Below are 27,997 nucleotides of genomic sequence, written 5' to 3'. Positions count from 1 at the left end.
ATATTTGGGACACTTGTATTCGCGGGGGAAATTTTTCTAATTTTACCATATAAACATGCCAAACAATATTATTTTGAACAAATCCATTTGCTTATAGCCACCCATTCAGACATCTATACATTTTACAGGTATTTCCAAACTGCTGCCAGTTCTAAGAAAATTCAAACCATAACATGATTTTATTTTCAAGATATTTATAATCTCGGGCTGACAGCTCAATGGGATGAGTGCATGCTTTGCATGCGGGAGGCCCAGATTTGATCCCCAGCACCACTCGACCCCCCAACTCCTGATCCCCCATGCACCAGCAAGTGTGGCTGCAAAAATAAACATTTAAAAGTGACGGGCCTGGGGGCTGGAGCGATAGCCCAGTGGGTAGGGCGTTTGCCTTGCACGCAGCCGACCCAGGTTCGATTCCCAGCATCCCATATGGTCCCCTGAGCACCACCAGGAGTAATTCCTGAGTGCAGAGCCAGGTGTGCATCACCAGGTGTGACCCAAAAAGCAAAAAAAAGCAAAAAATAGTGACGGGCCAGAGGGATAGTGGAATCAGGTAGGGCACTTGCCTTGCACACGGCTCACCCAGGTTCAATCCCGGGCAGTCTATATGGTCCCCCGAGCACCACCGGGAGCAATTCCTGAGTGCAGAGCCAGGAGTAACCCCTGCGCATCGCTGGGTATGATCCCCCCAAAACAAAACAAAAATTTGAAGTGATAATCTTGTTACCAAGCTTACATACATATGTACATGTATAACTTACATGTACATATAATTTAACAAGTTAGGTCAGACTAGCATGACATGCCCAAAGGTTAATCTGAATAGGAAGAGGTCAATGATATTTCAGATAGAAACAAACTAGGAAGATAACTGTGCAGGCTAAAGTTGAGATAAATATTTTAAGAATGGTTTGGAGCCTTGCACATATTTGTTTACCTAGCAAGCTATTGTCACAGATTTTTAAAATTTTTTTTTCTCTTTTCAGCTTCATGGTGGATCCTAAACAACAATTAGATGCCCTCCCACACATTTCCCTATGGTTTTAAGTGCAAGATGCGTATTTAAAGTGTTGCTGGTCTCTGTTGTTATTAGTATACTCTGTACTTTGCTTTACTATACTTAAAGGTGTGCATTCTTCTAAAATGTCTTCAATAACTTTATTCTTTGTGAATTTTAGCTCAGTTTTCCAAGTTCACTAGTCTCACTATTTGCTGATGTTTTGTTGCATTGTAACCTGAAACCATGTAATGGAAAAATCCTAAAATGTGAGAAAAGTTTACACATAATGAAGCAAAATTGTGAAAAATAAATTCTGTTGAAGAAAAATAGATAAAATAAGCAAATACTACTTCATAGAACAGCTTGTGTAGATTTGTCATAAAGGTTAAATCAGTGTATTGTGATTTTCAAAGTAGTTTTCTGTGAGTGAAGTTTATTCCTAAATAATGCTATTCCTTCATTTTCAATTCATTACCCTAAGACCACTTACATTGTATCACTTAAAAAGTTAATATATAAGCATAAAGCAACCTTAATTATGATCTATAGAATCAATCAGGTTATAAACTGGTATTTTACAAGTGAACAATTAATTCTGAGGCAATCGGTGTTCAAATAGTAATATGCACAAATAATTCTATCACAGCGTTTTCTGTACACACGTTAAACCATCAAAAAAGAAGAGAATTTTAAATTTTAAATTTGAATCTGATTCAACTTTCATGGCATATGATTTAGGTCTGTAATCAAGAGGCCTATCTTTAAAAAAAACATGCATTTACATTTAAATAAGGATTTCAGATATTTTTAAAACAAAGTTTCAACATAAATGAACAAAGACGCACAAGCATTTTAGTAATAAAGCACTAAGGGAAATATGAGAGAAGACATTCTGCTTTTCCATTTCAACTTTAGAATGACTTCACTAGAATTTAATTATGTACCTTATATACTCTCCATCCTACATGCTTATAAATTAAATATTTTAATTAAAATGTTTGATAATAAATGCTGCTAATGAAATGCATGTAGAAAATTGTTAGCATGTTGTTCTCTAGTATGAATTTCATTAAAACTCTAGGTCTTCCAGAAAAAAGCTACAAGTTAAATTTTCTTGTGTGGGGAGTTTCTTGCTTTGTTTTCACTATGGAAAACTCAGAAAAAAAAAAAGCAAGATTGAAAACTTGCGTTTGTTTTGGGGCCATACCCAATGCTCAGGAGTTACTCCTGGTCCTGCATTCAATAATTACTCCTGGCAGTGCTTGGATGCCAAAGTCAAATCCAGGTCAGTTAAATGCAAGGCAAATGCCCTACCACTGTACTGTCTCTCTGGTCCAAACACATTTCTTTTTTAAATAATAATTTGACTCAAAATGTTTTCTTAAATTTCTGAAATATTAATTATTGTCATTGTATACCCTCGGTTCTTAAGAAAGCCAAACAAAATTATGATCCCCCACCTCTAGCTTCTACTAGATATAGAGAGTAAATTTTTAAATAAAATATACACAAATATATGCATATGTGTGCATATATACACATGTATGTCTTGCCTTTGGTCATTTCTAAGGATGACAAATACTACGAAACAGTACCTGGCTAAACTCTTTAATTTATATACAAAGAACAACATTGATGGAGATGTACAATGATTATTCAGATAAGTTATACATATGTACAAAGTCAAATAGATAAAACAGTCTTTGTCGTCTTACTCTGATTATGTACAGTAAGAGAGGATCAAAATACTTTGAAACCTAGAAAAATTTTGAGATACAAGCTCTTCTTGAAAATGTTGGTTACAAATTGTTTCAAAATACAAATAATAGCCAAGCAAAACATTGTTCTAGTTAGTTGACTTCAATCTCAGAAAACATGCAGAATACAGTTTCCAAAACAGCATGGTAGTGCGATCTTAAAAGGGTTTATGCTCAGGAGCCATGCTAAGTAGCCCAACCTAACGATGGGCTTTTTCAGATTTCAAATTGAAATTTATTCTATCATATTTTTTAACTTGGATAGTATCAAAAGAACCTGAGAATAGACCAAAAATAAAGAAAACCAGTTACATAGTAATTGCAGTGCCAGCTTTTAGACAAACTATACAAATATTTTATAGATTTGTGTGAGAAGAAGAGACACACACATACCCACACCCATACTCACTGAAATCTTTAATATAAAGTGAAAGAGAAGACAAAAAAAATGGGGAAAAAAATGGGCCCTAGGTATAATCTCATTTTTAAAGTAAGCAATACACTTACGGTTAATGAAGTTTTATTTCTATTAAAAAAAAAACTATCAATTGGGGGTGGGAAAGGAACAACAATATGAAAAGTAAAGTACTTGAAAGACCAAGTTGGGAAATCTACCAGGGACTAAAATTTGAGTCTGGGTAATAAACCAAAGAGCAGTGAAGAAAGAAAAGTTCTGGTTTAAGGAGTTCCAGATCAAATATCCTGAATGCCGCAATGGTCCTGGGCATCTCAGCAAACCAAAGAATACAAGTAGGAAGAATTTATACTTACCATTATATCATCAAATTTTTTGTGTGTGTGCTGCTGGTCAAAAAAAAAAAAAAGCAAAAAAACTTTTCTCTGCAGTAACATCCAAGAGTGACAAACTGCAAGAAATTTAATGTATAAAATTTCTAGAAACTAAAAATTCTAAACCCCAAATTCTTCATCCATATATGTTCTTGCTTTAAGAAACTACAGATGCATCTCAATTATTTTTTGCAAATACCTAAATTTTCCCTCTTTCGGAAACAAAACTATCGGTTTTGTTTTGCAATTGTTGAACTTCTGTTCAAGTGGTCTGATTCAAAGTTAGGATACAAGTAACGTCTATTTCACTTTCTATTCTTGTTTCCAAAAGGTCCATCTCTGTTAGTAACTAGGAATCTTATACAATATTTCGTTGCTATCATAACCTATAGATAAATCCATATATTTGAAAAAATATGACTAGCAAGTTACTCTCTCTTCAGTCCTTGAGAACCGCACTGAAGACCCTGAATTGTTCGAAGCCTCAGGAAAGATTGTAAAAAATTCTCTCGAAACTTGGTATGAAATCAGTTAGAAACAGAACAAAAGAAACTTTAAAAGGAACAAGAAATTATGTACCATGTATACGCTGTAGCAAAGACTTTATATTTGAGAATCTTTACAGCTTACATTTCCATTCCATTATTACAAATGATGAAAAAACAAAAAAAAATGCAAGTAGCATGCAAATTCTAAGTACAGTTTTCCCCCTTACTAGCCAGACTCCTGCACTCTGCAGTGTTCATTCTCAATGTATGCAGGAAGCTGCCTGCAAAGCTGAAACTGATTAGAAAATTCTTTAAAATATTTCTTTCTCATTTTAGGAGAAACCAAATACCCAACCATCAAAATTAAATTGTCACAGTCCATTACAGTTATTGTCACTAGATCCACTTCATTTGCAGGTGTCCAAAATATAAAATGAAAAATTCTTTATCTTCAAATTCATCTGTTCTTAAAATGCTAATTAAAACTTTGGTTGTTTTCCTGTAATACAGAAGAAAAAGTTATCAATCACATGGGAGTTTTTACTAATAGTTAATCAAAGTAAATACTGTGACACAGATCAAATGCATGTTACTATAGAAATAAGGCAACTGAAATTTGTCAGATAATAAGCACTTCTGTATTTAATAAGGCTTATGTAATTTGTTTCAAATATTGTATTCTAAACCTGCTGTCTTGTATTTGTGGTACCTGGTTCTTAAAAGAAAATGTTTCAGTGCATCAACCAAAAATAAATTCTATTGTGTAAAATCTATTCAAAACGTGTGAAATTTTATTTTCCAAACAAAAAGTCAAAGATGAAAGTCATCAAATGAAAAGGTGATATTTTATACAGCACTAAAGTTTATACTTACTTTCACAGAACAAAGGAAACAGGACAAGTTCTTAGAAATGTAATGTACTATCTCCTCATTTAAGTAATTCCTGTGTGATATACTTTGAAAAAATGGTTTCTCTTTTATTTGAATTAGCAATTGCAGACTATAAGTCTGCTGATTAGGACATTTAAATTTTAAAAACTTGAACAAACATTGTTACCAAGCTAAAAAAGCAATTAACTGTAAGTAAGCTCTATTTGGGGAGGTTAAAGAACCCCCCCAAATTGTAGAGCACCAGCCATTCACAGTACATCTTCATTCTATTGAGCTTGTCTCAACAGAATCCTAGTTTCTTTTACCTAATTAAAACAATGCTTATGAAAACGCTAAAATTCAAATTCAAATTTTAGTGAAAACGGAAGTAAAGGCCATATAGGACAGAAATAAAAATTGAGTTCATAATCAGAAGCAATGGTCATACTAATCACTTTTTTTTTTCTGTGTTTGAGCCAGCATTGGTGGTGTGTTCAGGGCTCACCCCTGTTCTGTGCTCTGCGATTATATACAGTGCCAATAAACCGCATGCAGGGCAAGCATCTATCTCTCCAGCTCCACGACTTCATTTGATTCTAAGAACCAGGTATCATATCTCATCCTTATCTACAAGTGCAAAATTGGTCTTAAGAAAGTTAAGTGAATCCGGGGCAAGAAAGAGCTTGCCTGGCCAACGGCCAACCTAGGTGCAATTCCGGGTATCCCACATGGCCCCCTGAGCCTCGCCAGGAGAGAGCCCTGAGCTTAGAGCTAGGAAGAAGCCCTGAGCACTGCTGGGTGTGGCTCAAAAACAAGAGGAAAAAAAAACCAAGTGACTTCTCTACATGTTTGAATCATGTAGCAGTACACATTAATGCAGATACAATTTCAAACTAAGTCAGATGGCAAAACTCACAATATCCTGAAAGATGCCTGTATCTGTTTACTGCGTGCTTACTTTAATGGATTTCAATACAGTGATTCAGAAATATGAAGGGCTAAGAACACACACAAAAAAGCATGTTGGAGGCTGACTGCGCACCTTTTGGGAGCCAACTCACCATTCCCTCTGAAAACACAAGTTGAAGAAATGGGATGCTTGTTTTATACTTTATAAAAAGATTAACAACAGAATTGAGGGTGCAGACAACATATGTACTATCAAAAGGTGAAAGAGAATTACACTTTGCAATAAATAGCATGAGCTGCTACGAGAATGGCTGGTATCAATGGTTGGGGACAGGGGACTGAATCCCTAAACCTCACCTTATATAATGAAATCAAATCCAGGTGAATTACAAAATATAATTATAAACCAAAGGTCTGTAGCGATAGCATAGCAGGTGGGGTGTTTGCCTTCCTTGCAGCTGACCCGGGTTTGATTCCTCCGTCCCTCTCAGAGAGTCTGGCAAGCTACCGAGAGTATCCTGCCCAAATGGCAGAGCCTGGCAAGCTCCCTATGGCGTATTCAATATTCCAAAAGCAATAACAAGTCTCACAGTAGAGACGTTACTGGTGCCCCCTTGTGGAAATTGATGAACAATGGGACGACAGTGCTACAATAATTATAAACCAAATGCCAGAACTTCAGAAGTGACTATGAGGTACTTTGGGGCCTGAGAGCTAGGTCTGCAGGCTGAGCACAGAACTAGGTAAAGCAACTGAGCAACTCCAGTTGTGACTGGTAAAATGAAAAAAACAAAGAATAAATTTTGGGGGTGTTCTGGGGAGCTGAGCTGGTGTTATCTTGTTTTGCTACTTTGGTGGTAGTGACATGAGGTAACCATCTACCAAGACCATTAAGGTCAACAACATTATAATAATTTTAAAAATAATATTAAAATATTCTTTGCATGCCCTTTCAGTAGAAAAATATTTCTGAAACAAAATAAAAAGGTCATTCTATTTATGACTTGTGGTAATGATGATTTCCTTATACATTTTTTTGTCACACCCTCTGATACTCAGGGGTTCCTCCTGGTTCTCACTCAGAAATTACTCCTGGTGGTGCTTGGGTGACCCAATGGGATGCCGAGGATTGAACCTTGGGTCGGCCTCGTGCAAGGCAAATGCCCTATCCACTGTACTGTCCCTCAGGCCCAATGTTATACATTAAATGCATAACATTTAAATGTATGCTTTTCTCAATTATATTTCACAATGAAAGGAATAAAAATGTAAACAAGTGAAAATATTCGAGACAAATATTTTAGAAAGAAGCAATGCAAAATTAGGGAATTATTCACAGGTTACAATCCCAATGAAACTAAGGAAAGTGCTTACTGGCTTTTGGAGAACAATGGGATGATCAGGCAGAAAGTCTGGTTTTCTTCTGCTGATGGAAACACTTGAGAGCTTCAACAGGAAATCTCTGCTGTATTTAATTCTCTCTGCAAAATTTAAACGTCAGGTTCTGAAGGACACAGAACTCTCCCAGATCACATTTTGACTTGTTTCTTTTTGGGGTCTTCCTCAAATGTCCACTTATAAACTTGGAAAAACCTTATAAACTTTAAGAAAACTTTTTCTAAAATAGTTTATTTATTATCTTATATAATGGATGTAAAGTTTTATAACAAAGAAAATGCTTCTTTTGTAAAACATCTACTTGATACCCTTTCAGTAACAGTATTGCAAACCACAGTGCCTAAAAGGGAAAAAAAAAAGAAAGAAGAAGTGTCTGCCATAGAGGCAGATGGGGGCAGGAGGGCGGGGGGGAGGGGAGGGGGAAGCCGAACTTGGGACACCAATGAAGGGATTGGGTTTGGAAAACTGTATAACTGAATCTCAATCATAAACGACTTTGAAACTGTGTATCTCATAGAAATTAAAAAAAAAAAAACCTTAAAAAAATTTTAAAAATTCTATGGGACACCTCACTTGGCATTTCTTCTGAAGACTAAAAAAATGAAACATGTGTTTGGAGGAATATGAGAGAAGCTGCTTTGGAAATTTACAATCTCCAGAGGGGAAGAACATTTAAAAATAAAACAATTTTTAAAAGTCTACTTCCTCCAACTCTTCTTTTACATAAGCAACGTAGTCCCATATTTGGGGAAAAGTGGAAGAAATAGAATAATTTCTTCAAGTTGGTGATCACTGTCTTCTTTCACCTGTTTTTCAAGTATAGTACTGTGATGTAGAATACCAGTAGCCCCTACCGAGCAATTCAGATTCTTCCAAAACAAAATCTGAATGAACTCAAAGTCAAATTAACATATCAAAATTTAATATAACCAAAATACAATCAAGAAACATTTGCTAGACACCCACCTGCCTATAGAGCCTGTCAGGTAAGATAGAATCTATATCTTTAAGAGGGGGAAAAGGGATTCAAATATATGCAGATTTTTCAAGAAATAATCACCACAAACTATCACCTGCACATGGAGAGTTTCATGCTAAGTGAAATGAGTTAGGAAGAGAGGGACAGACGTAGAAGGATTGCACTCATTTGTGGAATATAAAATAACATAATATGAGACTGACACCCAAGGACAGTAGAGACAGGGCCAGGAGGAGTGCCCCATAGTTGGAAGCCTGCCTCATGAGCTGGGGGAAAAGGCAGCTGGAATAGAGAAGGGATCACTGTCAACAATGGTTGGAGGGATTACTCAAGATGGGAGATGTGTGCTGAAAGTAGATAAAGAGGTTACCAAACATGAAAACCTCTCAGCATCTGCATTGCAAACCATAATGCCCAAAAGTAGAGAGAGAGTATGGGAAAAATTGTCTGCCATAGAGGCAGGGGGAGGGGTGGGATGTGGTGGGGGGGTTGGGGAGGCCTGAGGACATTGGTTGTAGAGAATGTGCACTGATGGAGGGATGGGTATTCGATCATTGTATGACTGAAACTCAATCATGAAAGCTTTGTAACTATCTCATGGTGATTTAATAAAATAATTAAAAAATAAAAACAGAGGATTTGTAAAGAGTACCAATGAAAGAAACTACCAGAAGGAAATTGTAAGTTTTGTGGTTTTTTGTTTTTTTTTAAGAAAATAGCACTCAGGAGTCTTGGGCCGGAACGGATACCGGCTTGCACTCCACTGAGATTCGACCCAGGTGGCCATGCTTTTGCATGGCCACTTTGCTGCTGAACGACCAAGATCCAGAGGCCAGCTACACTACTTCTGGTCCCAGCAAGTGCTTGCAGCCATGTCTCCAGACTGTGAACTAAGCCTTTGCCCCATGCTGCCCCAGGAAAGGAAATGATGCAATTTCCAACATAAATCTCCCTGGGCTTAATTACTAAAATACAGAAATCCTAAACCGTGCAGCTGCTACTGCAGCTGCGCGACTTCATATCTCTTCATTCTCATCAATGGAAAACTAATTAACAAATGCTTCCTTGTCAGTAGGGCCATATTTTTGGGGGGTAAACTCCAACAACAAGTTGTGTGTTGAAACTCCAACAACAATAGTGAGTTTTGTGTTTAAATATGAAATGTAATCAAGGTAAAGAGAAAATAAAGTGAAATTTATCAGTTATTCAGGTGGGGGTAGGGGGCTGGGGGGTGGGAGGTATACTGGGGTTTTTTTGTTGGTGGAATATGGGCACTGGTGAAAGGACAAATGTTTGAGCATTGTATAACTGAGACATAAGCCTGAGAACTTTGTAACTTTCCACATGGTGGTTCAATAAAATAAAAAAATGTAATAATAAAATAAAAAATAAATAAATAAAAACAGAAAGACCTTCCGGTTGGCCAGAAATAGGAGAGCAAATTCTTTTAAAGTGCTAAATGAAAGCTATGCCACAACCCTTTCTCACCACAGTCTCCAGACATTCTGATATGTGTCATTCTCACTGGCATGAAGTAATATCTCAATGTTTTTTTGATTTGCATTTCCCTAATCATGAGTTATGACGGAAATTAAATAGCATGCTCCAAACTAATTTGAAAGTAAAAACAATAAGGAAATTAAATATCTTAAGTGAAATACCAAATAAGAACATCAGATCAGTGGAATGCAATGGAAGAAGTGCTTTAATGAAAACTTACAAATGTATCAAATAAAATACCAATATCAATAAGAGAAATGATCAAAATAGAAAAATATGTGTAATTAAAAAGCAAAAAAGGGATTTTAAGGGGCTGGAGCGATAGCACAGCGGGTAGGGCGTTTGCCTTGCACTCGGCCGACCCGGGTTCGATTCCCAGCATCCCATATGGTCCCCTGAGCACCGCCAGGGGTAATTCCTGAGTGAAGAGCCAGGATTAACTCCTGTGCATTGCCGGGTGTGACCCAAAAACCAAAAAAAAAAAAAAAAAAAAAAAGTTAAAAAAAAAAAAAGGGATTTTAAAATGAGAAATTTATAAATTTCAGCTCAACTGATAAATTTCTATTAAAAATCTGGAAAAAGAAGCAACAGAAATGACTAACACTGGAGATGAAGGGTTATCAGCACAGATCCGACAGGCATTAACTAGAAAATAAGAAAATGCTATGAGCAACCTCAAGCCTTTGGGATGAAAATGGTTAAAATAAAATGAAATACATTATGTTGTAGTACAATGTAATCCCTTTTTGTTCAAATTTATTTCAAACTAGGTACAAAACTTCTGGTTTACATAGTGGAAAAAATTTAGAATTGCTAAAACTGAATAAATAGTTATAATTGTCAATGCCAAAGCACTGGTAAGTGTCAGAGCAATTATATTTGTAAATTTTGCCAATGGTGGTAATTTTAGAATGAATTTTTCATGAAATTATGCATCCACCTCCTCATATGATAGAGTAATCCCATTTCTACCCAAGAGAAATGAAAACATATTTGCATATAGAACATTTATAGAAATATTCATAGAATTTCTCATGATAGCAGAAACTGAGAACAATAAAAATGCCCATCAAGTAGTGAAGAAATTCAGGGTCGATACCACACTCTATAGTGGCACTGGCTACGGTACAGAAACACCGTATGCACAACAATCCTATCACAAATCTATCATAGCTCAACTGTCTTGGTTTGGGGTCCACACTCAATGGACCCCTGAGCTTACACTCAACTCTGCGCTCAGGGGTCCCTCTGGACAGCCTCAGAGCTCCACTCCCAGGGTCCTAGCAAGCAAACCTGAGTTGGCCACATGCAAGGCAAGCAACCTACCTCGCCGTACAACTGCTCCAGCCCAATAGTGCAACACTGTCTAGTATCTCAAGCTTCTGAAATAACTAATTTCAATAAAAAACTAAAAGCGGGTCTCGTGGAATACTTATCCACCAAGCAGAGAAAAAAAAGCAAGTACAGGAATTTCTCATTCTACTACATTCTACACACTGCTTTTCTTTATTGATTTGTGTGAAGGCTTGCAGTAACCCCCTAAGTTAGGTCTACTACTAGTGCATATGCCTACGTAAGAGTTTTTGTGTTACATTTTTGCAATTCCAGCAATATTTTATTTTTATCATTGTATCTGTTGTGATGATCTGTTGATCAGTGACCTTTGATGCTAGAGGGTTTTTGTTTTGCGATACCAAATACCGTGTCCATACTAGACTGCCAATGTAATAAATACGTGAGCTGCCTATCCCACGCACCAGTAAGTCACCTCCTCTAGCTCACAATTTTGCTTCTCTATGCCCTCGGGAACCACAAATTGAAATAAGGCCAATTCATAATCTTACAGTGGCCTCCACAGCTCAAGTAATAAAGTTGTATACCTTTCACTATAAATCACTGTAAATGATTAAGCTTATAATGAAAGAATGTGTGTCCAAAGCTGAAAGCTAGGCCCTAGCTAAGTTGTTCATTTAGCGAGAAAGTTCTTGAAGGAAATTAAAATTGCCACTCCAGTGAATACATGACGAGGAAGGAAAAAACAACCTTATTCTGATATGGAGAAAGCTTTAGTATCCAGAGAGCTGATCAAGCATGCCACAACATTCCTTGAAGCCAAGAGCAATCAATCAAGAGCAAGATCCTACACTTCTTCAATTTTGTGTAGATTTCACAGAATTACAGAGGTGAGGAGGCTGCAGGAGAGAAGTGTGAATTTCACAAAGTTTGGCTCATGAGATTTAAGGAAGAAGCAATCTCCATAACATAAAAGTGCAAAGTGAAGCAGCAAATGCTTATGTGGACTAAGTAACAAGTTAGAATGTCATTCATAAGCGGGGGCTACACTAAGCAACACATTTCAATGCAGACAAAAATAAAATGTTTTATGCTGGAAAGAAACATCATCTAGAATGCCCATCATGGCTAAGGAGGAGGGAGGTGAAGACCCAACAACCACAAAGCATCAAAGATAAGCCAACTGTCCTGGCTCAAGGGTAATGCAGCTGGTGACCTTAAGTTATCAAGTCAACACTTATTTGCTGTTCTGGAAGCCCTAGGACTCTCGAGAATTCTTTTTTTGTTTTGTTTTGGGGTCACACTCAGTGATACACAGGGGTTCCTCCTGGCTCATGCACTCAGGAATTACTCCTGGAAGTGCTCGGGGGACCATATGGGATGCTGGCAATCGAACCCGGGTTGGCCATGTGCAAGGCAAACGCCCTACCTGCTGTGCTATTGCTCCAGCCCGGACTCTCGAGAATTCTACTAAATCGATTTTACCCGTGTTCTACCAATCTAATAACAGATCCTGATAGCTCATCAGTTCACAACATGGTTCGCTTGAATATTGCGAAGACCTACTGATCCAAAACATTCCTTTCAAAATATTACTGCTCTCTTCACAATGCACCAGGGTCACCCAAGGACGCTGATGAAGATGTACCAGAAAATCAATGTTATTTTCATGTCTGAAAAGTGTAATACTCCTCCTCCTACTACTAATGTGTATCAATGAGTTATTTTGCCTTTCAGGTACTCTACTGTTTAGAAAATCATTTCACAACGCTATAGGTTGTTCTGGTGAATGTGGGAAAAGTTTTCTCAGAACCATTTGTTGTAAGAGGGTTGGTTTCCTTGCAGGGCAACACTATGGATATGATTAAGGAGAACATACTCCTGCAACAAGGCAAGAGACTGGGCTTCTGTCCTGCCTCGGTTGGGTGGCCGTGAGCTATGTTCCGATGTAATGTTCCAGCCCTCTCCCCCATCCCCCCCTACTGCCCCAACCATCCCCGATAGGTGAGGCTGCATATCAGAATAAGGTTGTTTTTGCCTTGGTGCTGGGGCCGCTGTGGGCGGTAGGAGAAGCATTCGTCTTAGCCTTGTGTTGGAGGCAACTTACTGAGTAGAACATTGGGACGGCTGCAATTTCATTCGGCAGAAAAAGCAAAGCAATTTATTAGATTGAAATAAACTCTATTTTAAGTCATTATTATTGCCCTGTCTTTAGAAGTCACTGCCCTTTTTTTTAAGGTAAATTGAGAGACTAATAGATAAAAACAAAAACTCATCAAAATAATATAGTAAAACTGGGGTCGGGGAGACAGTACAAGCATATCAGGCACTTGCAAGTGGCTGATGGCTGATGGGTTCAGTTCTTGGCATCCCATATAGTACCCCCCAAGCTACAGCAGAAGTAATCTCTGAGCACAGAACCGGGAGTAAAGCCCTGAGTACTTCCAGATATGCCCACTCAAAGGAACATAAAATGGATATATAAAAGATAGATCCTAATGTATTAATATAAATCATATATATATATATACATGCCTCTTGGAGAGCCCGGAAAGCTACCAAGCTACCGAGAGTAACCCGCCCACATGGGCAGAGCCTGGCAAGCTACCTGTGGTGTGTTTGATATGCCAAAAGCAGTAGCAATGGGTCTCGTTCCCCTGACCCTGAGAGAGCCTCCAATAGTTGGGGGAGATGAGTAAGGAGAGGCTGCTAAAATCTCAGGGCTAGGAAGAATGGAGACATTACTAGGGCCCGCTCGAGTAAATGGACAAGGAACGGGATGACAGTGATACAGTGATACAGTATTGATATAAAAATTAGGTTTGCAGCTAAACTACATGCATATTGACAAAATATCAACAGCTGAGACATTCCATTTGAGATGTACAGCAAGATGTTTACCTTTTTTAACTGGAGACTGATGTTGCTGTTGTTCATTAAGACCTTGAGTAAAGGCTTGCATGCCATTCGTCTTACACTGGTTGCGGGGAGAGGGAAAAACATATTTAAACCAGGTTTTTGAAGTTCAGCAATCCTTTTTTATCCCACCCCAGAGACATCTTTCTACCAACTCTAATCAAGGAGAATGTCACAGCGATGGCCACATAGCTTGCTTCTCACTTCACTTTCTCACAAGAGTGCCAATCATTCACCCATACGATCTGGCCAGGAAGGGAGCAGAACACAAGGCGAGGCCGGAGTCCCCTCCTGAACCCCAGAGGCTGACATGGTGTTGGAGAGGAAGAGGAGGAACGCCACACTCTGTGGCAGGGCTGCTCCAGCCCAGCAAGAAAGGGGCTCTCCTGGGGCAAACAGCCAGGGGGGCCCGAAGGTCAGGAGGCCCACTCCAGCGCCACCTGTCGGGGAGTGGGGGAGCCGCCCTGCAGGTTCCACCATGAAAAGCTGCATTTGAACGTCACCGACAACCACCCAACTAGGAAGCCTGGCTCGGGGTGCAGCTGCATCAAGTCTGTAACTGAGCGTCTTGCCTCTCTGGCTCTATTCTGTTGTGTTTTTTTGTTTTTTTGTTTTTTTGTTTTTTTTGCTTTTTGGGTCACACCTGGCGATGCACAGGGGTTACTCCTGGCTCTGCACTCAGGAATTACCCCTGGCGGTGCTCAGGGGACCACATGGGATGCTGGGAATCGAACCCAGGTCGGCCGCGTGCAAGGCAAACGCCCTACCCGCTATGCTATCGCACCAGCCCCTCTCTGGCTCTATTCTATGGCACCCCTGAGAGTAGAAGTCTCCCCACAGCTGGAAAACAAAACAAAACAAAAAACAGCAGTTGGGGCTGGAGCGATAGTACAGAGGGTAAGGCATTTGCCTTGCACACAGATGACCTGGGTTTGATTCCCAGCACCGCCAGGAGTAATTCCTGAGTGCAGAGCCAGAAGGAACCCCTGAGCATTGCCAGGTGTGACTCAAGAAAAGAACAAAAACCAAAACACAAAAACAAAAACAAAAACCAGCAGTGGTGCCAACCAGGCAAATGGTATCTATGGAACAAGAGATATGATGCGCCTTAGCAGCAGACACAGCCGTACATGTGTGACCTGACAGCAGAAATGTAGTATTTGTTTTTAAACTGAATCATTACTGGGGGGGTTGCGGGGGAGAAGAGAGCTTGTGCTGGGATCCATGAAATAACAAGGCTAATTTAGGGCCTTTCAAGAGCTGTATAGATTTCAGCAAAGCAAATCTGCTGAGGAAACTACTGTGTTTTATTTCTCTGGTCAAATCAAGGCTCTTTGCCATGTATGTATGTTATCCAAACTGTATTTTCAAAGAGTCTACGCACGATTTCCTTATTTTAGAGTGAAAAATAGAATAGTGTTACCAGACTCGTTACTTATGTATAAATCACTATGATAATAGAGAAAAAAGTTTAATGCACAGCAGCCTCCATTCCCAAAATGAAAATATACAGTTCAATGTTTAAAATCTTATTTTTAAAATCTCAAAGACAAAAAGCAAACAAGAATAAAGAAGTAACCCATCAGCAGCTTATTTCTGCGATATAAAATACCCCCTATAAAACATTTTTATTAAATGTCTTTAGAAATGTCTGGAGAAAAAGTAAGAATTCTAACACGGATGAAAGAAAACTCTTATTTTCCTTGTGCTGATGGACAGTGGCCACAGTGGCAACTTTCCTCGCGGCCTGTGACAGAGCAGGCTTCAGAGCGTCCATCCCCTGTGTCTCTGGATACTCATTCAAGAGCCTAAACGAATGGTCCGGGAAGTCCCAGACAGATGGAGAGGACATCTGGCAACGTCCCCTCCAGGGCCCAGCGGCAGCTGAACAGGACAGGACAGTGTGCAGCTCCGAGCGTGAACCATCTGTCAGCCAGTCTGAGGTTTCCTGGGACCCAGACACACGACACATGTCTGACCCGGTGACAAACGACCACCTGAGCCCAGTCAGGTCACAGAACCATGAAACCCCAAATGCTGCTGCTGTCACACTTTTCAGATACGTAATAACTTTTTTTTTAAAAAAAAAAGCTCAAACGATGTTCCTGGAAGAAAGAACATACACCATCTGGCAGGGGTGGGGACGGTGGGGCACGGCAGGACACTTATACAGGCTTCTCCACAGCGGCCTGCAGCTTCTCTGCTAATTTATAGCCGAAAATGACACTAAATATTTCTGCCAAGGGCCCTAGACAGGAAACAGGCTCCCATCCCAGCCATCCAGAAACATGGATTTAGGGACAGGGATGAAGCTGAAGTGCTGAGACATAAGCCGTGAAGCTGGGGTCCGATCTCCAAAATTATGAGGCCGCTCCCCGGAGTACACAGCAACCCACACACCCCAGGGGGTGCCCAGGCAAGGAACAGCCCCCATAAAAGGGGTTTCATACAGCGAAATGAAGAGAGTGCTAGAAATGCGCTGGATTAATCAGATAAAATTTGGATTTCAGCAAGTTGAAAACAGAACACACGAAAGCAAACGTAGAAATGTGTTGCATAACACATTTACGGTGCAAGCCGCAACAGAACAAGAATATGAGAGTCTACTAAAGAGCCCTACAAGGGCATGGCGAGTTGATGTGTTGGCTGCATGCCTGCGTGGACAGATCTGATTCCCAGTGCGTGTCCCCATCAGCAAGGCTGACGGACCAGCGCTGGCCGCCCCTGAGCAGCACCAGCTAACGGCACACATAGGACAAGCAGACGAACAATCGGGTCCACGCAGCCGGGCGAGCATTGCCTACACCCCCTAGTCCTTGGAGCAGCCCCTATTTTTAAAAAACAAAAGGCCACAAATTCTAGTGAGCTTATATATAGCTATATGCACACAGATAAGTGACAGGAAAAATACCAACACCACATGTGTATATCACATGGTTAGGTGAGAAAAGGCTGGGCAAGAGGTTTAATGCATATAGCCTCTGCTCTGTAAGGACCGGAGACTGATCCTAAGGCTTACAAAAAACTAAGCAAGGTACCCGGCAGAAAATACCCCTCTAGCAGATGTTACTTTTCAGTGACTAATACTTCATCTTATTATCATTTCTTAGACTTACTCTGCTAACTCCACTCTGTAAGCACTGAGTGCTACACGGATATTCATTTTGAAAGTTGAAAGGAAATACTGCTCCTGTAAGGGAAAATAAAAAGGTAACTACTTGAAATGTCCATGACTTCAATGCATCAGTCAACACCCGAGATATCCCAGGCAGTTTGAAATTGTTTTCTGATAGCTCAATTATTCAGCAACTGAGACACTATGTTAAGGATTATATACAAGTGTGGAAAGAGTTCAGAGATCAAGGAACTCAAATTCATAAATCGTGATTACATGAATAATTCAAAAACATGACCCTAAAAATAAGTTAAGCAGTACAGAGAAAATACTAGACGAGAGAGGAGTATTTTGTCGCAAAACTTCCCAGAAGGAAGTAATTCAATCTGTGTCTTTTAAAAAAAAAATATGAAGAAATTCCTTTGGAAATACAAGCTGGCTAGAGAGTATGGGGGGAAAGAGTTAACAAAGGTCAAAATTAATTTCTGATTTAATAAAATGTTCTACCAAATAAAAACCACGCCTTGCTGGATTTGAAAAAGATAAAATTAAATTCGAGATCATCTGAGTACTCGCTCCCCACCGTTTATGCCTGTGATTCCTTAGGGGTAAAGATCAGTGAAAAGCAGGAGGTAAGAGAAGAGTGATTTACACAGGCTAGTTCAAAATAAAATTTTACCCCTATAGGATAAAATCAGAGACTTTACACAACTGCTTCTTCAGTGCAGTTTTAGACTATAGGATCAGCGTCAATAAGACAATGGTCCAGAAAACCCACCCTTATCATTTGTCTAGCCTAAGTCACAGCCCCCTCCAGAGGAAACATGACAAGTGGGGACCCTCTTTCTTGGAGCTGAGTGGAAAACAATGCAGGATTGAAGAACTGGCACTATTCCTATTTTTTCCTGCTTCATCTTTATACCAAATAAATGGTCTGCTTTTTGGTTTTTTATAAGAAGACAGTGTAATAGCAGGCTAAGAAGAATTTAAATAGGTTATATGCATATCACTTAATTAAAACATAATTTTAGAATTTGTTCATTTAGGATTTCTGAAATTAGATTTTTCAGAAGTCTCAATTACATTTTTTAAGGTTACAGCCCAAGACCCTAATCAGTAAGTAATGTTCTGCGCTAATACATCATTATTATTATTCTTATTATTGCACTAGGTATATCTCTAGTAAGGCTAATTCTCCATCTTGATTGCTCTGCAGTGATCATAATTACAGGGCACAATTTGTACTCAATCGCTTTGAAAATGAGACATAAAAAAGTCCAAAGCAGCCAGAATGATAGGACAGTGCACAGTGGGCAGGCATTTGCCTTGCATGCGTCTGGCCCTGGCTGGATGCCCAGAGTGCCCTCCATATGGTCCCCCAAACCCCACCAGTACTGCTCCTGAGGGCAGTGCTAGAGTAAGCTGTGAGCATCACAGAGTACCTCAACACACACACTCCCTCTCCCTCTCCCTCTCCCCCTCTCCCTCTCCCTCTCTGTCAAGAGCTTTGCTTCCATTGTCCCAGACTGTGAACTGGTAGCCTATTAAGAATCCTTTTCTGGGCATGGAGAGATAGTATAGGGGTTAAAGTTATTTGTCAGGGCTGGAGCTATAGTACAGTGGGTAGGGCATTTGCCTTGCACGTGGCCAACCCAGGTTCAATTCACAGCATCCCATATGGTCCCCCAAGCACTACCAGGAGTGATTCCTGAGTGCAGAGCCAAGAGTAACCCCTGAGCATCTCTGGGTATTACCGAAAAAGGAAAAAAAAAGTTATTTGTCTTATACTCAGGCCCAGTTCGATGCCTGGAACTGCACAGGATCCACAAGTCATGCCAGGAGTGATCCCTGAGCACAGAGCCAAGAGCAAGCCCTGAGCACCACCAGGGATGGCCCAGAAACAAGAAAAAAAAAAACAGAAACAATTTAAAAAAGAATCCTTGGGGCCAGAGAGATAGTACAGTAGGTAAGGCACTTGCCCATACACATAATGGCCTGAGTTTAACTCCCAGCGCTTCATCTGGTCCATAAGCCCTGCCAGGAGTGACTCCTGAGCACAGAAACAGCATTAAGCCCTGAGCATAGCCAAAGTGTGGTCCAAGATCAAAAACAATTTAAAAATATATAAAACAATCATTTTCTGAGTGCAAACCTCAGTAAGCACTGAGTGTCAAAGTGTGGGCAGGACAGCAAAGCATTTATACGGCCCTGGTCTTAGGGACAACAAGAGGAATACAGAGCAAAGGAGAGAGGTGGGTTTGTTTGTTTGCTTGTTTGTTTGTTTGTTTGTTTGTTTGTTAAGAGGGCTATTTTCTTAGGTGAAACTCCGAAGTTCTGCAAATAGAGATCATTATTCTTCATTATGTATGCGCGTAGCCACCATCAACGTTCTTTCATTTAGCTTGGCTCTAGTTAGTCACTAACCTGCTCCTAGTTCAAGACAGACACTCCAAGTTACTCACCAGGGGGAGAAGCCAGATGACGAACAGGTCTTGCAGGTTGAAGCGGTTTACCAATAAGTTTTTTGGTTTCCATTATCACAAAGACCTTGAGGTTCCATACTTCAGGAAAGGTAAAAAAAATAACAGGTTTCTCTTTAGGGCAATATCATCAGGATGACTTAATGCCTTAGTGTCATGATTATTTATTGCCTATTTTATGAGTTATGGTAGAAAACCACTACAAAAAAGCAAAATATGGGGCTGGAGGGATACTCCAGTGGGGTGGATGTTTCCAAAGCATTTGCAAACCAGGCTGACCCAGGTTCCATCCCCGGCATCCCATATGGTCCTCTGAGCACCGCCAGGAGTAATCCCTGAGCATCGTTGGGTGTCACCAAAAAAAAAAGAGCAGCATGCAGTATGCCTTTCACGTAAATATAATATCTCACCTACGTAAATATCTCACCTACACCTGAGATGCCTATTTAGAATCAAAGTTGAACATTCCCTCTTTAAAACATTTCCCTAAATATCCCTGATATCCTACTTTTATGGCCTTTTATTTTTTTAGCTCACCCATGTGTTAGTAGTTGTAGCTATTATTATTACTATTATTGGGGTGGTACAATAGCACAGTAGGTAGGGCGTTTGCCGACCTGGGTTCGATTCCTCCGCTCCTCTTGGAGAACCCGGGAAGCTACCTAGAGTATCTCGCCTGCACGGCAGAGCCTGGCAAGCTACCCGTGACGTATTCAATATGCCAAAAACAGTGACAACAAGTCCACAATGGAGACGACGTTACTGGTGCCCCCTCGAGCAAACTGATGAGCAACGGGATGACAGTGATACAGTGATTAGTATTATTGTTATTAATGTGGCAGTGCGACTCCCAACAGCTCTGTATACTGAGTTCTACCTGCGTGCTCTCCCGCACTCCCCAGCAGCAGGCTCTCAGCCCACCACCCCCACGCCCCCTGTCCCTCTCTCTACCTCCTCCCCACATCGCTGTTCTCTGGCGCCCTCTAGGGGCTTCTTGCCCTTTGGGGCTAACATATTGCTTGCTTTGATTCTTTATATTCCCCCACGTGAATGTGATCATTTGGTGCCTTTTTCTATCTTTCTTGTCATTGTTTTGTTCTTTTGTTTTGGGGTCACAACCAGAGATGCTCAGGGGTTACTCCTGGCTCTGCACTCAGGAATCACTCCTGGTGGTGCTCAGGGAACCATAAGGAATGCCGGGGATCGAACTGGGGTTGGCCACATGCAAGACAAATGCCCTACCCACTCTATTACCTCTCAGGCCCTTTTTCCTTTTTTTTTTTTTTTGTTATTGCTGTTTTGTTTTTTTTTCTTTTTGGGTCACACCCGGCAATGCACAGGGGTTACTCCTGACTCATGCACTCAGGAGTTATTCCTGGCGGTGCTTCAGGGGACCATATGGGATGCTGGAAATTGAACCCAGATCGGCGGCGTGCAAGCAAATGCCCTACCCACTGTGCTATCACTCCAGTCCCCCTTTTTCCTTTTGACTCACTTCACTTTAGCGTGGTACTCTCTAGCTCCATCCTGGTTCCAGCCCACAGCATGATTTTATTTTTTATTTTAAGATAAGTGATATTTTACTAGGCATGTATAGTTTCTTTGCCAATTCCCACTTTTGTCTCCAAATAAAAGTAGAAATCCTTATATCTTTGGCTTTGAACCTCTTAGCTAAACCTCACCCTTTCTCATGAACATAGCCACTTACCAATATTAAAATTGCACCATAATTTATACAACCAGCACTTTTTCTAAAACCAGTTCATTTTTGAATTGCCTAAAAATATTTCAGTTAATATCTTATCACAGAGGACTCAAAGGCTACATATCCAAGATCATATTAACTGGCTCTGAAAAAAAAAGTCCCACTCCTGTTTTTCTTAGTCACCTCCAACTTTCTCAGGCCAGCTTCACTGAAAGAAACCTTCAATTTGGTGGTCTCAATTTGCACCCGCCACAATCAGTATCCAATTCCTGACCACCTACTTCCAAAAGAACTCATGAATCCTTTTTTTTTCCCCCTCATTCCTACCACTAGATTTTTAGTTCCATAGCAGTTCTTTACTCATCTCTGGGACCACTCCAAGATGTAAACATTCCTTTTCCCCCTTCGCTCTAGCAAATGTGCCCACAGCATGACATTTAGAGAACATAGTGCTGTAAACTCTAATGGCTGGCTTCTCTTCCGTAAGAAGTGAAATGAAAATTTCTTTAAATGAAGGACATAGGTTTTATTTACCTATGTTACTTGTACTGAAATACCTAGACTGGATGCAAAGTAGACGCAAATCAAACATCTGATGAATGGGTGAATTCAGTTCTTTTTTTCCTTCCCAAACTATGATCCTTTCATAAAAATAACTCTAGATTTTAAAAAAAAATTAGGATGGGGCTGGAGTGATAGCACAGCGGGTAGGGCATTTGCCTTGCACTCGGCCCGACCCGGGTTCAATTCCCAGCATCCCACATGGTCCCCTGAGCACCGCTGGGAGTAATTCCTGAGTGCAGAGCGCCAGGAGTAACCCCTGTGCATCGCCAGGTGTGACCCAAAAAGCAAAAAAAAAAAAAAAAAAAGGCTAGAGAGATAGTACAGTGTACAGGGCACCTGCCTGGCACACAGCAAACCCATGGTTTTATTTCTGACACCACACAAGGTCCGCCAAGCCCCACTGGAGTGACCCCAGAACACACACCCAGAGTCAGCCTTGGGGGGCTGGGTGTGGCCCGTGCTCCCCTCCACCTACCTCCCCCCCAAAACATTTCATTGTTGGGGCAGAAGATACAGTACCAAGATTAAGTGCTTCCTAGCACGCTGCTGTGGCCACTCTCCGATTCGATTTTAAGCAGTGTCTATGGGTCCTGTGCACTGCCAGGAATGGCCCCCACCCCTTCAAATAACTCATTTCCAGCCCAGGATACAGCTCAGAGGTCAAGTGCTTTTCAAGCTCTGGGCTCCATCCCCAGCACTACAAAACAAGCAAGAGGAACACCTCAGTTCCCATCACCCCAGCATCCGCATGGTCTGAAATGGGCTGGAGCCATTTCTTCAGACACCAGCCCAGGGGCATCTTATACGCCCCCACATCCCAGCACCGCCAGGAGAAAATCCTGAGTATCACCACGTGTGGCACCAAAATTAAAAATTAATTAAGTTGCCTTTTTTTGGTCTTTTTTTGATTTGCCTGAATCAACAGCTGGCAGTGCTCAGGGATGACTCCGAGGATGCTCAGGGTACCGCATGCATACTGTGCCAGGAACTGAACTGGTAAGGTAACCTTTAGCCCTTGTTCTAGCTCTCTGGACCCTTAAAATATTGTTTTAAACTAAATTTCTTTTTTCTTTTATGTGTGGACACATATTGTCACTGTGGATATATAAATATAATATTTATATATTTATATATTCAGGGTCACATAAAAATTTCTCATGGGACTGGAGCAATTGTATATGGGAAGGGCTATTGCTTTGCACTCATCTGACCCAGGTTAAATCCCCAACATCCCATATGGTCCTGTGAGCACTGCCAGAAGAAATCCCTGAGCACAGAGCGAGGAGTCAGCCCTGAGCACCCCAGGTGTGGTCCAAAACCCCCCCCAAAATTCTCAAGAGCAAGAAAGAAAGAGGAGGAAGAAGGAGAGGAAAAGGGAGAGGGGGAGGGAGAGGGAGGAGGGAGGCAGGGAGGGGGGAAGAGAGACAGACAGAGGGAGAGAGGGAGAGGGAGAGGGAGAGAGGTGACTGTCATAGAGGGGGGATTGGGGATAGTAGGAGGGAAACTGGGGTCATTGGTGGTAGGAAATGGTACTGACAGGAGGACAGGTGTTGGAGCACTGTATGACTGAAACCCAACCATGAACAGCCTTGTAATTAGCTATTTCACAGTGATTCATTTTTAAAACATAATAATAAAAATAAAAGATTTAAAATTTTTTTTAAAAAATTCTCAGAAAAGGGGCTGGAGTGATAGCATAGTGGGTAGGGCGTTTGCCTTGCATGCGGCCAACCCAGGTTCAAATCCCAGGATCCCATATGGTCCCCTGAGCACCGCCAGGAGTAATTCCTGAGTGCAGAGCCAGGAGTGTGCATCGCCAGGTGTGACCCAAAAACCAAAAAAAAAAAAAAATTCTCAGAAAAAATGGGTCATAGTGGGAAGAGTATAATAGTATAAATAGTATTAAATAATGCCCTCCCTCCCCTCCCTCCTGTTAATGTTTGGATTTTTTTTTCCACACCTGGCTGCGCTAAGGGCTTACTCTTGGTTCTGTCTTCAGGAATCCCTCCTGGCAGTGCTTCAGGGGCCCATATATGGTGCCGGGATTGAATCCAGGCCAGCTGCATACAAAGCAAGTGCCTGACCCACCGTCAAATCTTCTCCAGCCTCTATATATCCGCACCCCGCCCTTGTAGCACCAAAGAAATACATTCATCTGTTTATTAAACGCCTTTGGACATCATTTAAATGTTTTATCATAAATTTATGAATAATCTCTTGAAAATGAGCAATACAGCTAAGAAAATATTGTTATTTTTCTAGATGTTTGGGGGAAAGCAAAGCTGCCTCTGTAACACTGCTCCCTGGTACTCCAGCACAGCTGTGACCCTGCGGGGGTGGAGGAGGTGACAGCAGGGCTACAGGCACTGCACCAGGGCGGAGCTCAGCCCGCACACAGGGTTCTCTGCACGGGCCAGGACTAGCCCGTACCTTACGCCTGGCACTGCCCATAGCCCAAAAATTCATTCTAAACACATGCTGCTACTACTGACAATATAATTTTTATGTAGGTACCCTAGAAAAAAAATTTCAAATGTTTATTTTCTAACTTTCTATGTGGAAGGGAATGTTTAAAATAAAGACCAAAATATATATAGCATTAACGTATGTTGTTCACATTTTGAATTGGTTCTAATACGGGTTAAGTAGAAACTTTCCATCCTGCTTCCCATATTTAACTAGTGCGTCAGAATATACGAGTCCAATAGCCGAACTGTCCTCACTTCTCACTACTCAGCTGAAACCAAGCCACAAAGCCAGAGGTCTTTTTTAGCTGCTGAGCAATACAAACTCACAATCTAGGGATTTTCCAGAGTTAGGGAGTTATAGAACAATCCTGTGAATTTTCAGAATAATAAATGAAGCATGAAAAACACCTTTTATTTACCAGCAACTATTTTCAATCCCTAGTAAGAAAACTAAAGTGTGTGTTGTGGGGCAGCGGGTGACTGGAGAGATAGTACAGATAGTACAGACAGTATAAACATGCCTTGCATCTTTGTGACCTGGGTTCGATACTTTCCCTGGTGCCCCAGGAGTGATAGACAAGCACAAAGCCCCGAACTCAGTCGAGTATAGCACCCCACACAAAACAAACAATAAAATCTAAATCAAAAGTATGAGACTAGGGGCTGGAGGGATAGCCCAGTGGGTAGGGCATTTGCCTAGCATGCAGCCGACCCGGGTTCGATTCCCAGCATCCCATATGGTCCCCCGAGTACCACCAGGAGTAATTCCTGAGTGCATGAGCCAGGAATAACCCCTGTGCATCACCAGGTGTGACCCCAAAACAACAACAACAACAACAACAACAACAAAATAGTATGAGACTAATATCCTAGGACAGTAGAAACGGGGGCCAGGAATACTGGTCCATGGTTGGAAGCTTGCTACGACTGGGTGAGCAGTGGACAGCAGTTAGGATAGACAAGGGGCCATCATGACAATAATAGTTGGAAATGATCGATTTGACAAGAAATGAGTTGGAAATGATCACTTTGACAAGAAATGAGAGCTAAAAGTAGGTAAAAGAATAACCTTTCAGGGAGTGTACTACAAACCATAATGCTGGGGGGGAGGGAAGGATAGGAAAGGGGAGAGAGAGGTAAGGAGGAATAATAAAGAAGTGCCTGCCACAGAAGCAGGTTGGGGGCAGAGAGGGTTGCTGGGAAGGAAACTGGGGACATTGATGGTGAGAAATGTACACTAATAAAGGGAAGGCGTTGGAGCACTGTATGACTGAAACCAAATCATGAACAACTTTGTAACTGTGTATGTCATGGTAATTCAATACCATAAATAAACAAAAATTTTAAATGTCTGTATTATACAGTGGTCTATTTAATAGTTTTTTTTTCTTTTTAATTGACAGACACTACATAGAGACATTGCCTTACAGGTACTAGCATTATCGAGAATAATTTTGGGGTCACAATACATACTACATAGCACCACTATGCATAAAACATCATCAATGAAAAAAAAACAAGTATTTACAACAAAGAATTATTGTCATTCTGATGCACAGGAGTATAGTCTATAAAGGAAAGCACTCTAAAAGCCAAAGCCTTACTCCCGGTTTAGACTGAAAAATAACAAACAACTGCTCAGTTCATAAAATAACTTATTCTTAAACTATAATGCCTGCTTCACTTACTCACATTTTTAAAGTGTACTACAAAGTTTTTCGCACAAAATTCAAGTACAAAGATGAACTAAAAATGCTCCAAAGCTTTCATATGAAGCTACTGGAAACTATCTGAAAGAAGTACATGAGCTGCTATAAAGAACAGTTGCAAAAGAAACAGAATTCTACCCACAACAGAGGGTAGCATGGAATGGGTGCATTGTCCGGACTGGGTGACAGCACCTATGGCTGAAGTGCCATCACCAAACAGTCTGGACCCCAGGAATCCACTCCCAAGCATCAATCCAAGAGTATCCCTCAACTACCACAGGCTGTGGCTCCCAAAACAAACAGAAAATTAGATGTACATTTTTTGATATAGTTCTGCCTCATTGTGTAAAAAATTTCATTGTATCAATATATGCTGAGAAAATGTGGCTGAGAGAAGGTGCTTTTCCCTCCAAGCTTATACATATGTAAAAAATTACCTTCAAAAGCTAAGTAGAACCTAGGTCTGCAAGACAGAAAACCTAAATGCAATTGCTACTCTAAATCTAGCAATACTGAATACATCTTAGGTTCCTTTTCTGTTTTCAAATAACTGGATATAAATCCAATTCACCAAATAATTCTGAAATTATAAACTAACCTAGAACTTTCTACCATGGAGCAATAAGAACCCATACAAACCAAACTGGGCCCAGTCATATTACTTAACATCTTCTCTCTATGTATTTATTGTTAAAACTCCATTTCTGGGGGCTAGGAAGGTAGCACAGAGGGTAGGGCACTTGCCTTGCAAGCCGCCCACCTGGGTCCATAGGACCCGCAAGCCTGCCAGGAGTATCCTTGAGTGCAGAGCCAGGAATTAGCCCTAGGCACAATCAAGTGAGACCCTCTACCCAAAAATAGCGAAAAATTAACCTCCACTTCTGAGCTCCTGTTACGTGCTTAATGCCCTGCACATGTTTACTTCCAAATTTTAAGCCATACACTGTGGAAGAAAACTATTAGTCACTTCACAGATGAAAAGGCTGATGTTGAGAGAATTCTGGAATGGTCAGGCGCTAGCTCTGCGTTCTGAAGCATCGGCCTCGCCAAAGTGAGTCCACAGGCTTGCTCCCTGGAGCTGCCAGCCTGCGCTGAGCTCGGGCCTGCAGCTCTGCTGTGTGCGTCCCAAAGGCTGCAAGCAAGCACTGCAGTCAAGAGTGTGCAACACTGCAGTTAAAGGCTGCGAGCCCCAGAGAACTGAGATCAAAAGGAAGTGTGGGGTCTGTGGCCACACCCTCTCCCCAGCCTTATGAAAAGTGCCACTATAGTGGGCAACCCCCAGCGAGCTCTACAACAGAATACACAGATATGGCAACCCCAATTAGCATTACAACAACATCAACAGAGAGATGGGAAGGAGGAATCTTTTATTTAAAAGAAAAGCTATTATGGGGCCAGAGATAAGAGTAGAACTGGGAAAGTACTTGCCTTGCACGCATCCGCATCCTACCCAGGTTCAATCCCCACCATCCCATATGAACGCCGAGCACTATCAGGAGAGATTCCTGAGTGCAGAGCCAGGAGGAACCCTTGAGCATCACCATGTGTGGTCCCCAAACCCAAATAAGTAAATAAATGTATAAATGAAAGCGAATTAAAAGACGTGCTGCAGTTCACATGGTTAAGATGTCAGGAATTGGGGTTCGACTATAAAGTTCATTGTCTCAGCATGCCTAAGTTCCAAAGGCCCCAAACTCTCCATGTGGCAACTGCTCTTATGAGCTTTGCCTTGCACCTGGCCATTTGGGGTTGGATCCCAGCATCCCACATGGCCCAGCACTGCCAGGGATAATTCCTAAGTGCAGAGCCACGAGTAACCCCTGAGCATCGCGGGGTGTGGCAGAAAAACATAAAACAAAAGTTGGCAAGTGACAAGCATTTGCATTTGCAGAAAATGTTTCTTAAAAAACAAAAACTAAATGATAAATTTTATAGTATGTGACGCTCAATCTGTAATGGAACAGAGTCTTAATCATAGACAACAACATAATAGATATAAAATGTCCTCTATTTAGAAGTTGGGTTATTAGTCTTTGCTAACTCAGATTCCAGATTTT

The 27,997-nt window shown here is 40.9% G+C and overlaps 2 protein-coding genes across 2 annotated transcripts in view; one reads left to right on the top strand and one right to left on the bottom strand.

The window, feature by feature from the left end:
- NECAB1 (N-terminal EF-hand calcium binding protein 1) overlaps nucleotides 1–2,268 on the top strand; it is a 194,094-nt gene extending 191,826 nt beyond the window's left edge. Inside the window, exon 13 of the mRNA XM_004602353.2 lies at nucleotides 987–2,268. Within this exon, the coding sequence (XP_004602410.2) occupies nucleotides 987–1,015 (29 nt within the window). The 3' untranslated portion in view covers nucleotides 1,016–2,268. The remainder of the gene's footprint in view (nucleotides 1–986) is intronic.
- Nucleotides 2,269–5,468: 3,200 nt separating this feature from the next.
- C2H8orf88 (chromosome 2 C8orf88 homolog) lies at nucleotides 5,469–26,090 on the bottom strand. The gene is made up of 6 exons (XM_055124424.1): nucleotides 25,924–26,090; nucleotides 19,477–19,575; nucleotides 17,016–17,089; nucleotides 13,885–13,960; nucleotides 7,188–7,294; nucleotides 5,469–5,531 (listed from the first exon to the last, which is right to left on the bottom strand). Exons 2-6 carry the CDS (start codon nucleotides 19,547–19,549, stop codon nucleotides 5,469–5,471), a joined length of 393 nt encoding a protein of 130 aa, XP_054980399.1. The 5' UTR covers nucleotides 19,550–19,575; nucleotides 25,924–26,090.
- Between the last annotated feature and the right edge of the window lie 1,907 nt (nucleotides 26,091–27,997).

Source organism: Sorex araneus, chromosome 2 (assembly GCF_027595985.1).
Source record: "Sorex araneus isolate mSorAra2 chromosome 2, mSorAra2.pri, whole genome shotgun sequence".
NCBI classification, from domain to species: Eukaryota; Metazoa; Chordata; class Mammalia; order Eulipotyphla; family Soricidae; genus Sorex; species Sorex araneus.
This window is presented reverse-complemented; position numbering and strand designations above follow the sequence as displayed.

Bases quoted from the DNA above. Each gene is read 5' to 3' on its own strand.
- C2H8orf88 (XM_055124424.1), bottom strand. From the start codon at position 19,549: ATGGAAACCAAAAAACTTATTGGTAAACCGCTTCAACCTGCAAGACCT. The intron at 7,295-13,884 runs GTAAACATCTTG...TAAATTTTGCAG, and splicing joins TCAGTCTCCAGTTAAAAAAG to AGAGAATTAAATACAGCAGA. The intron at 5,532-7,187 runs GTAAGCACTTTC...TTGCACTTGTAG, and splicing joins CCATTGTTCTCCAAAAGCCA to ATAAGGATGAGATATGATAC.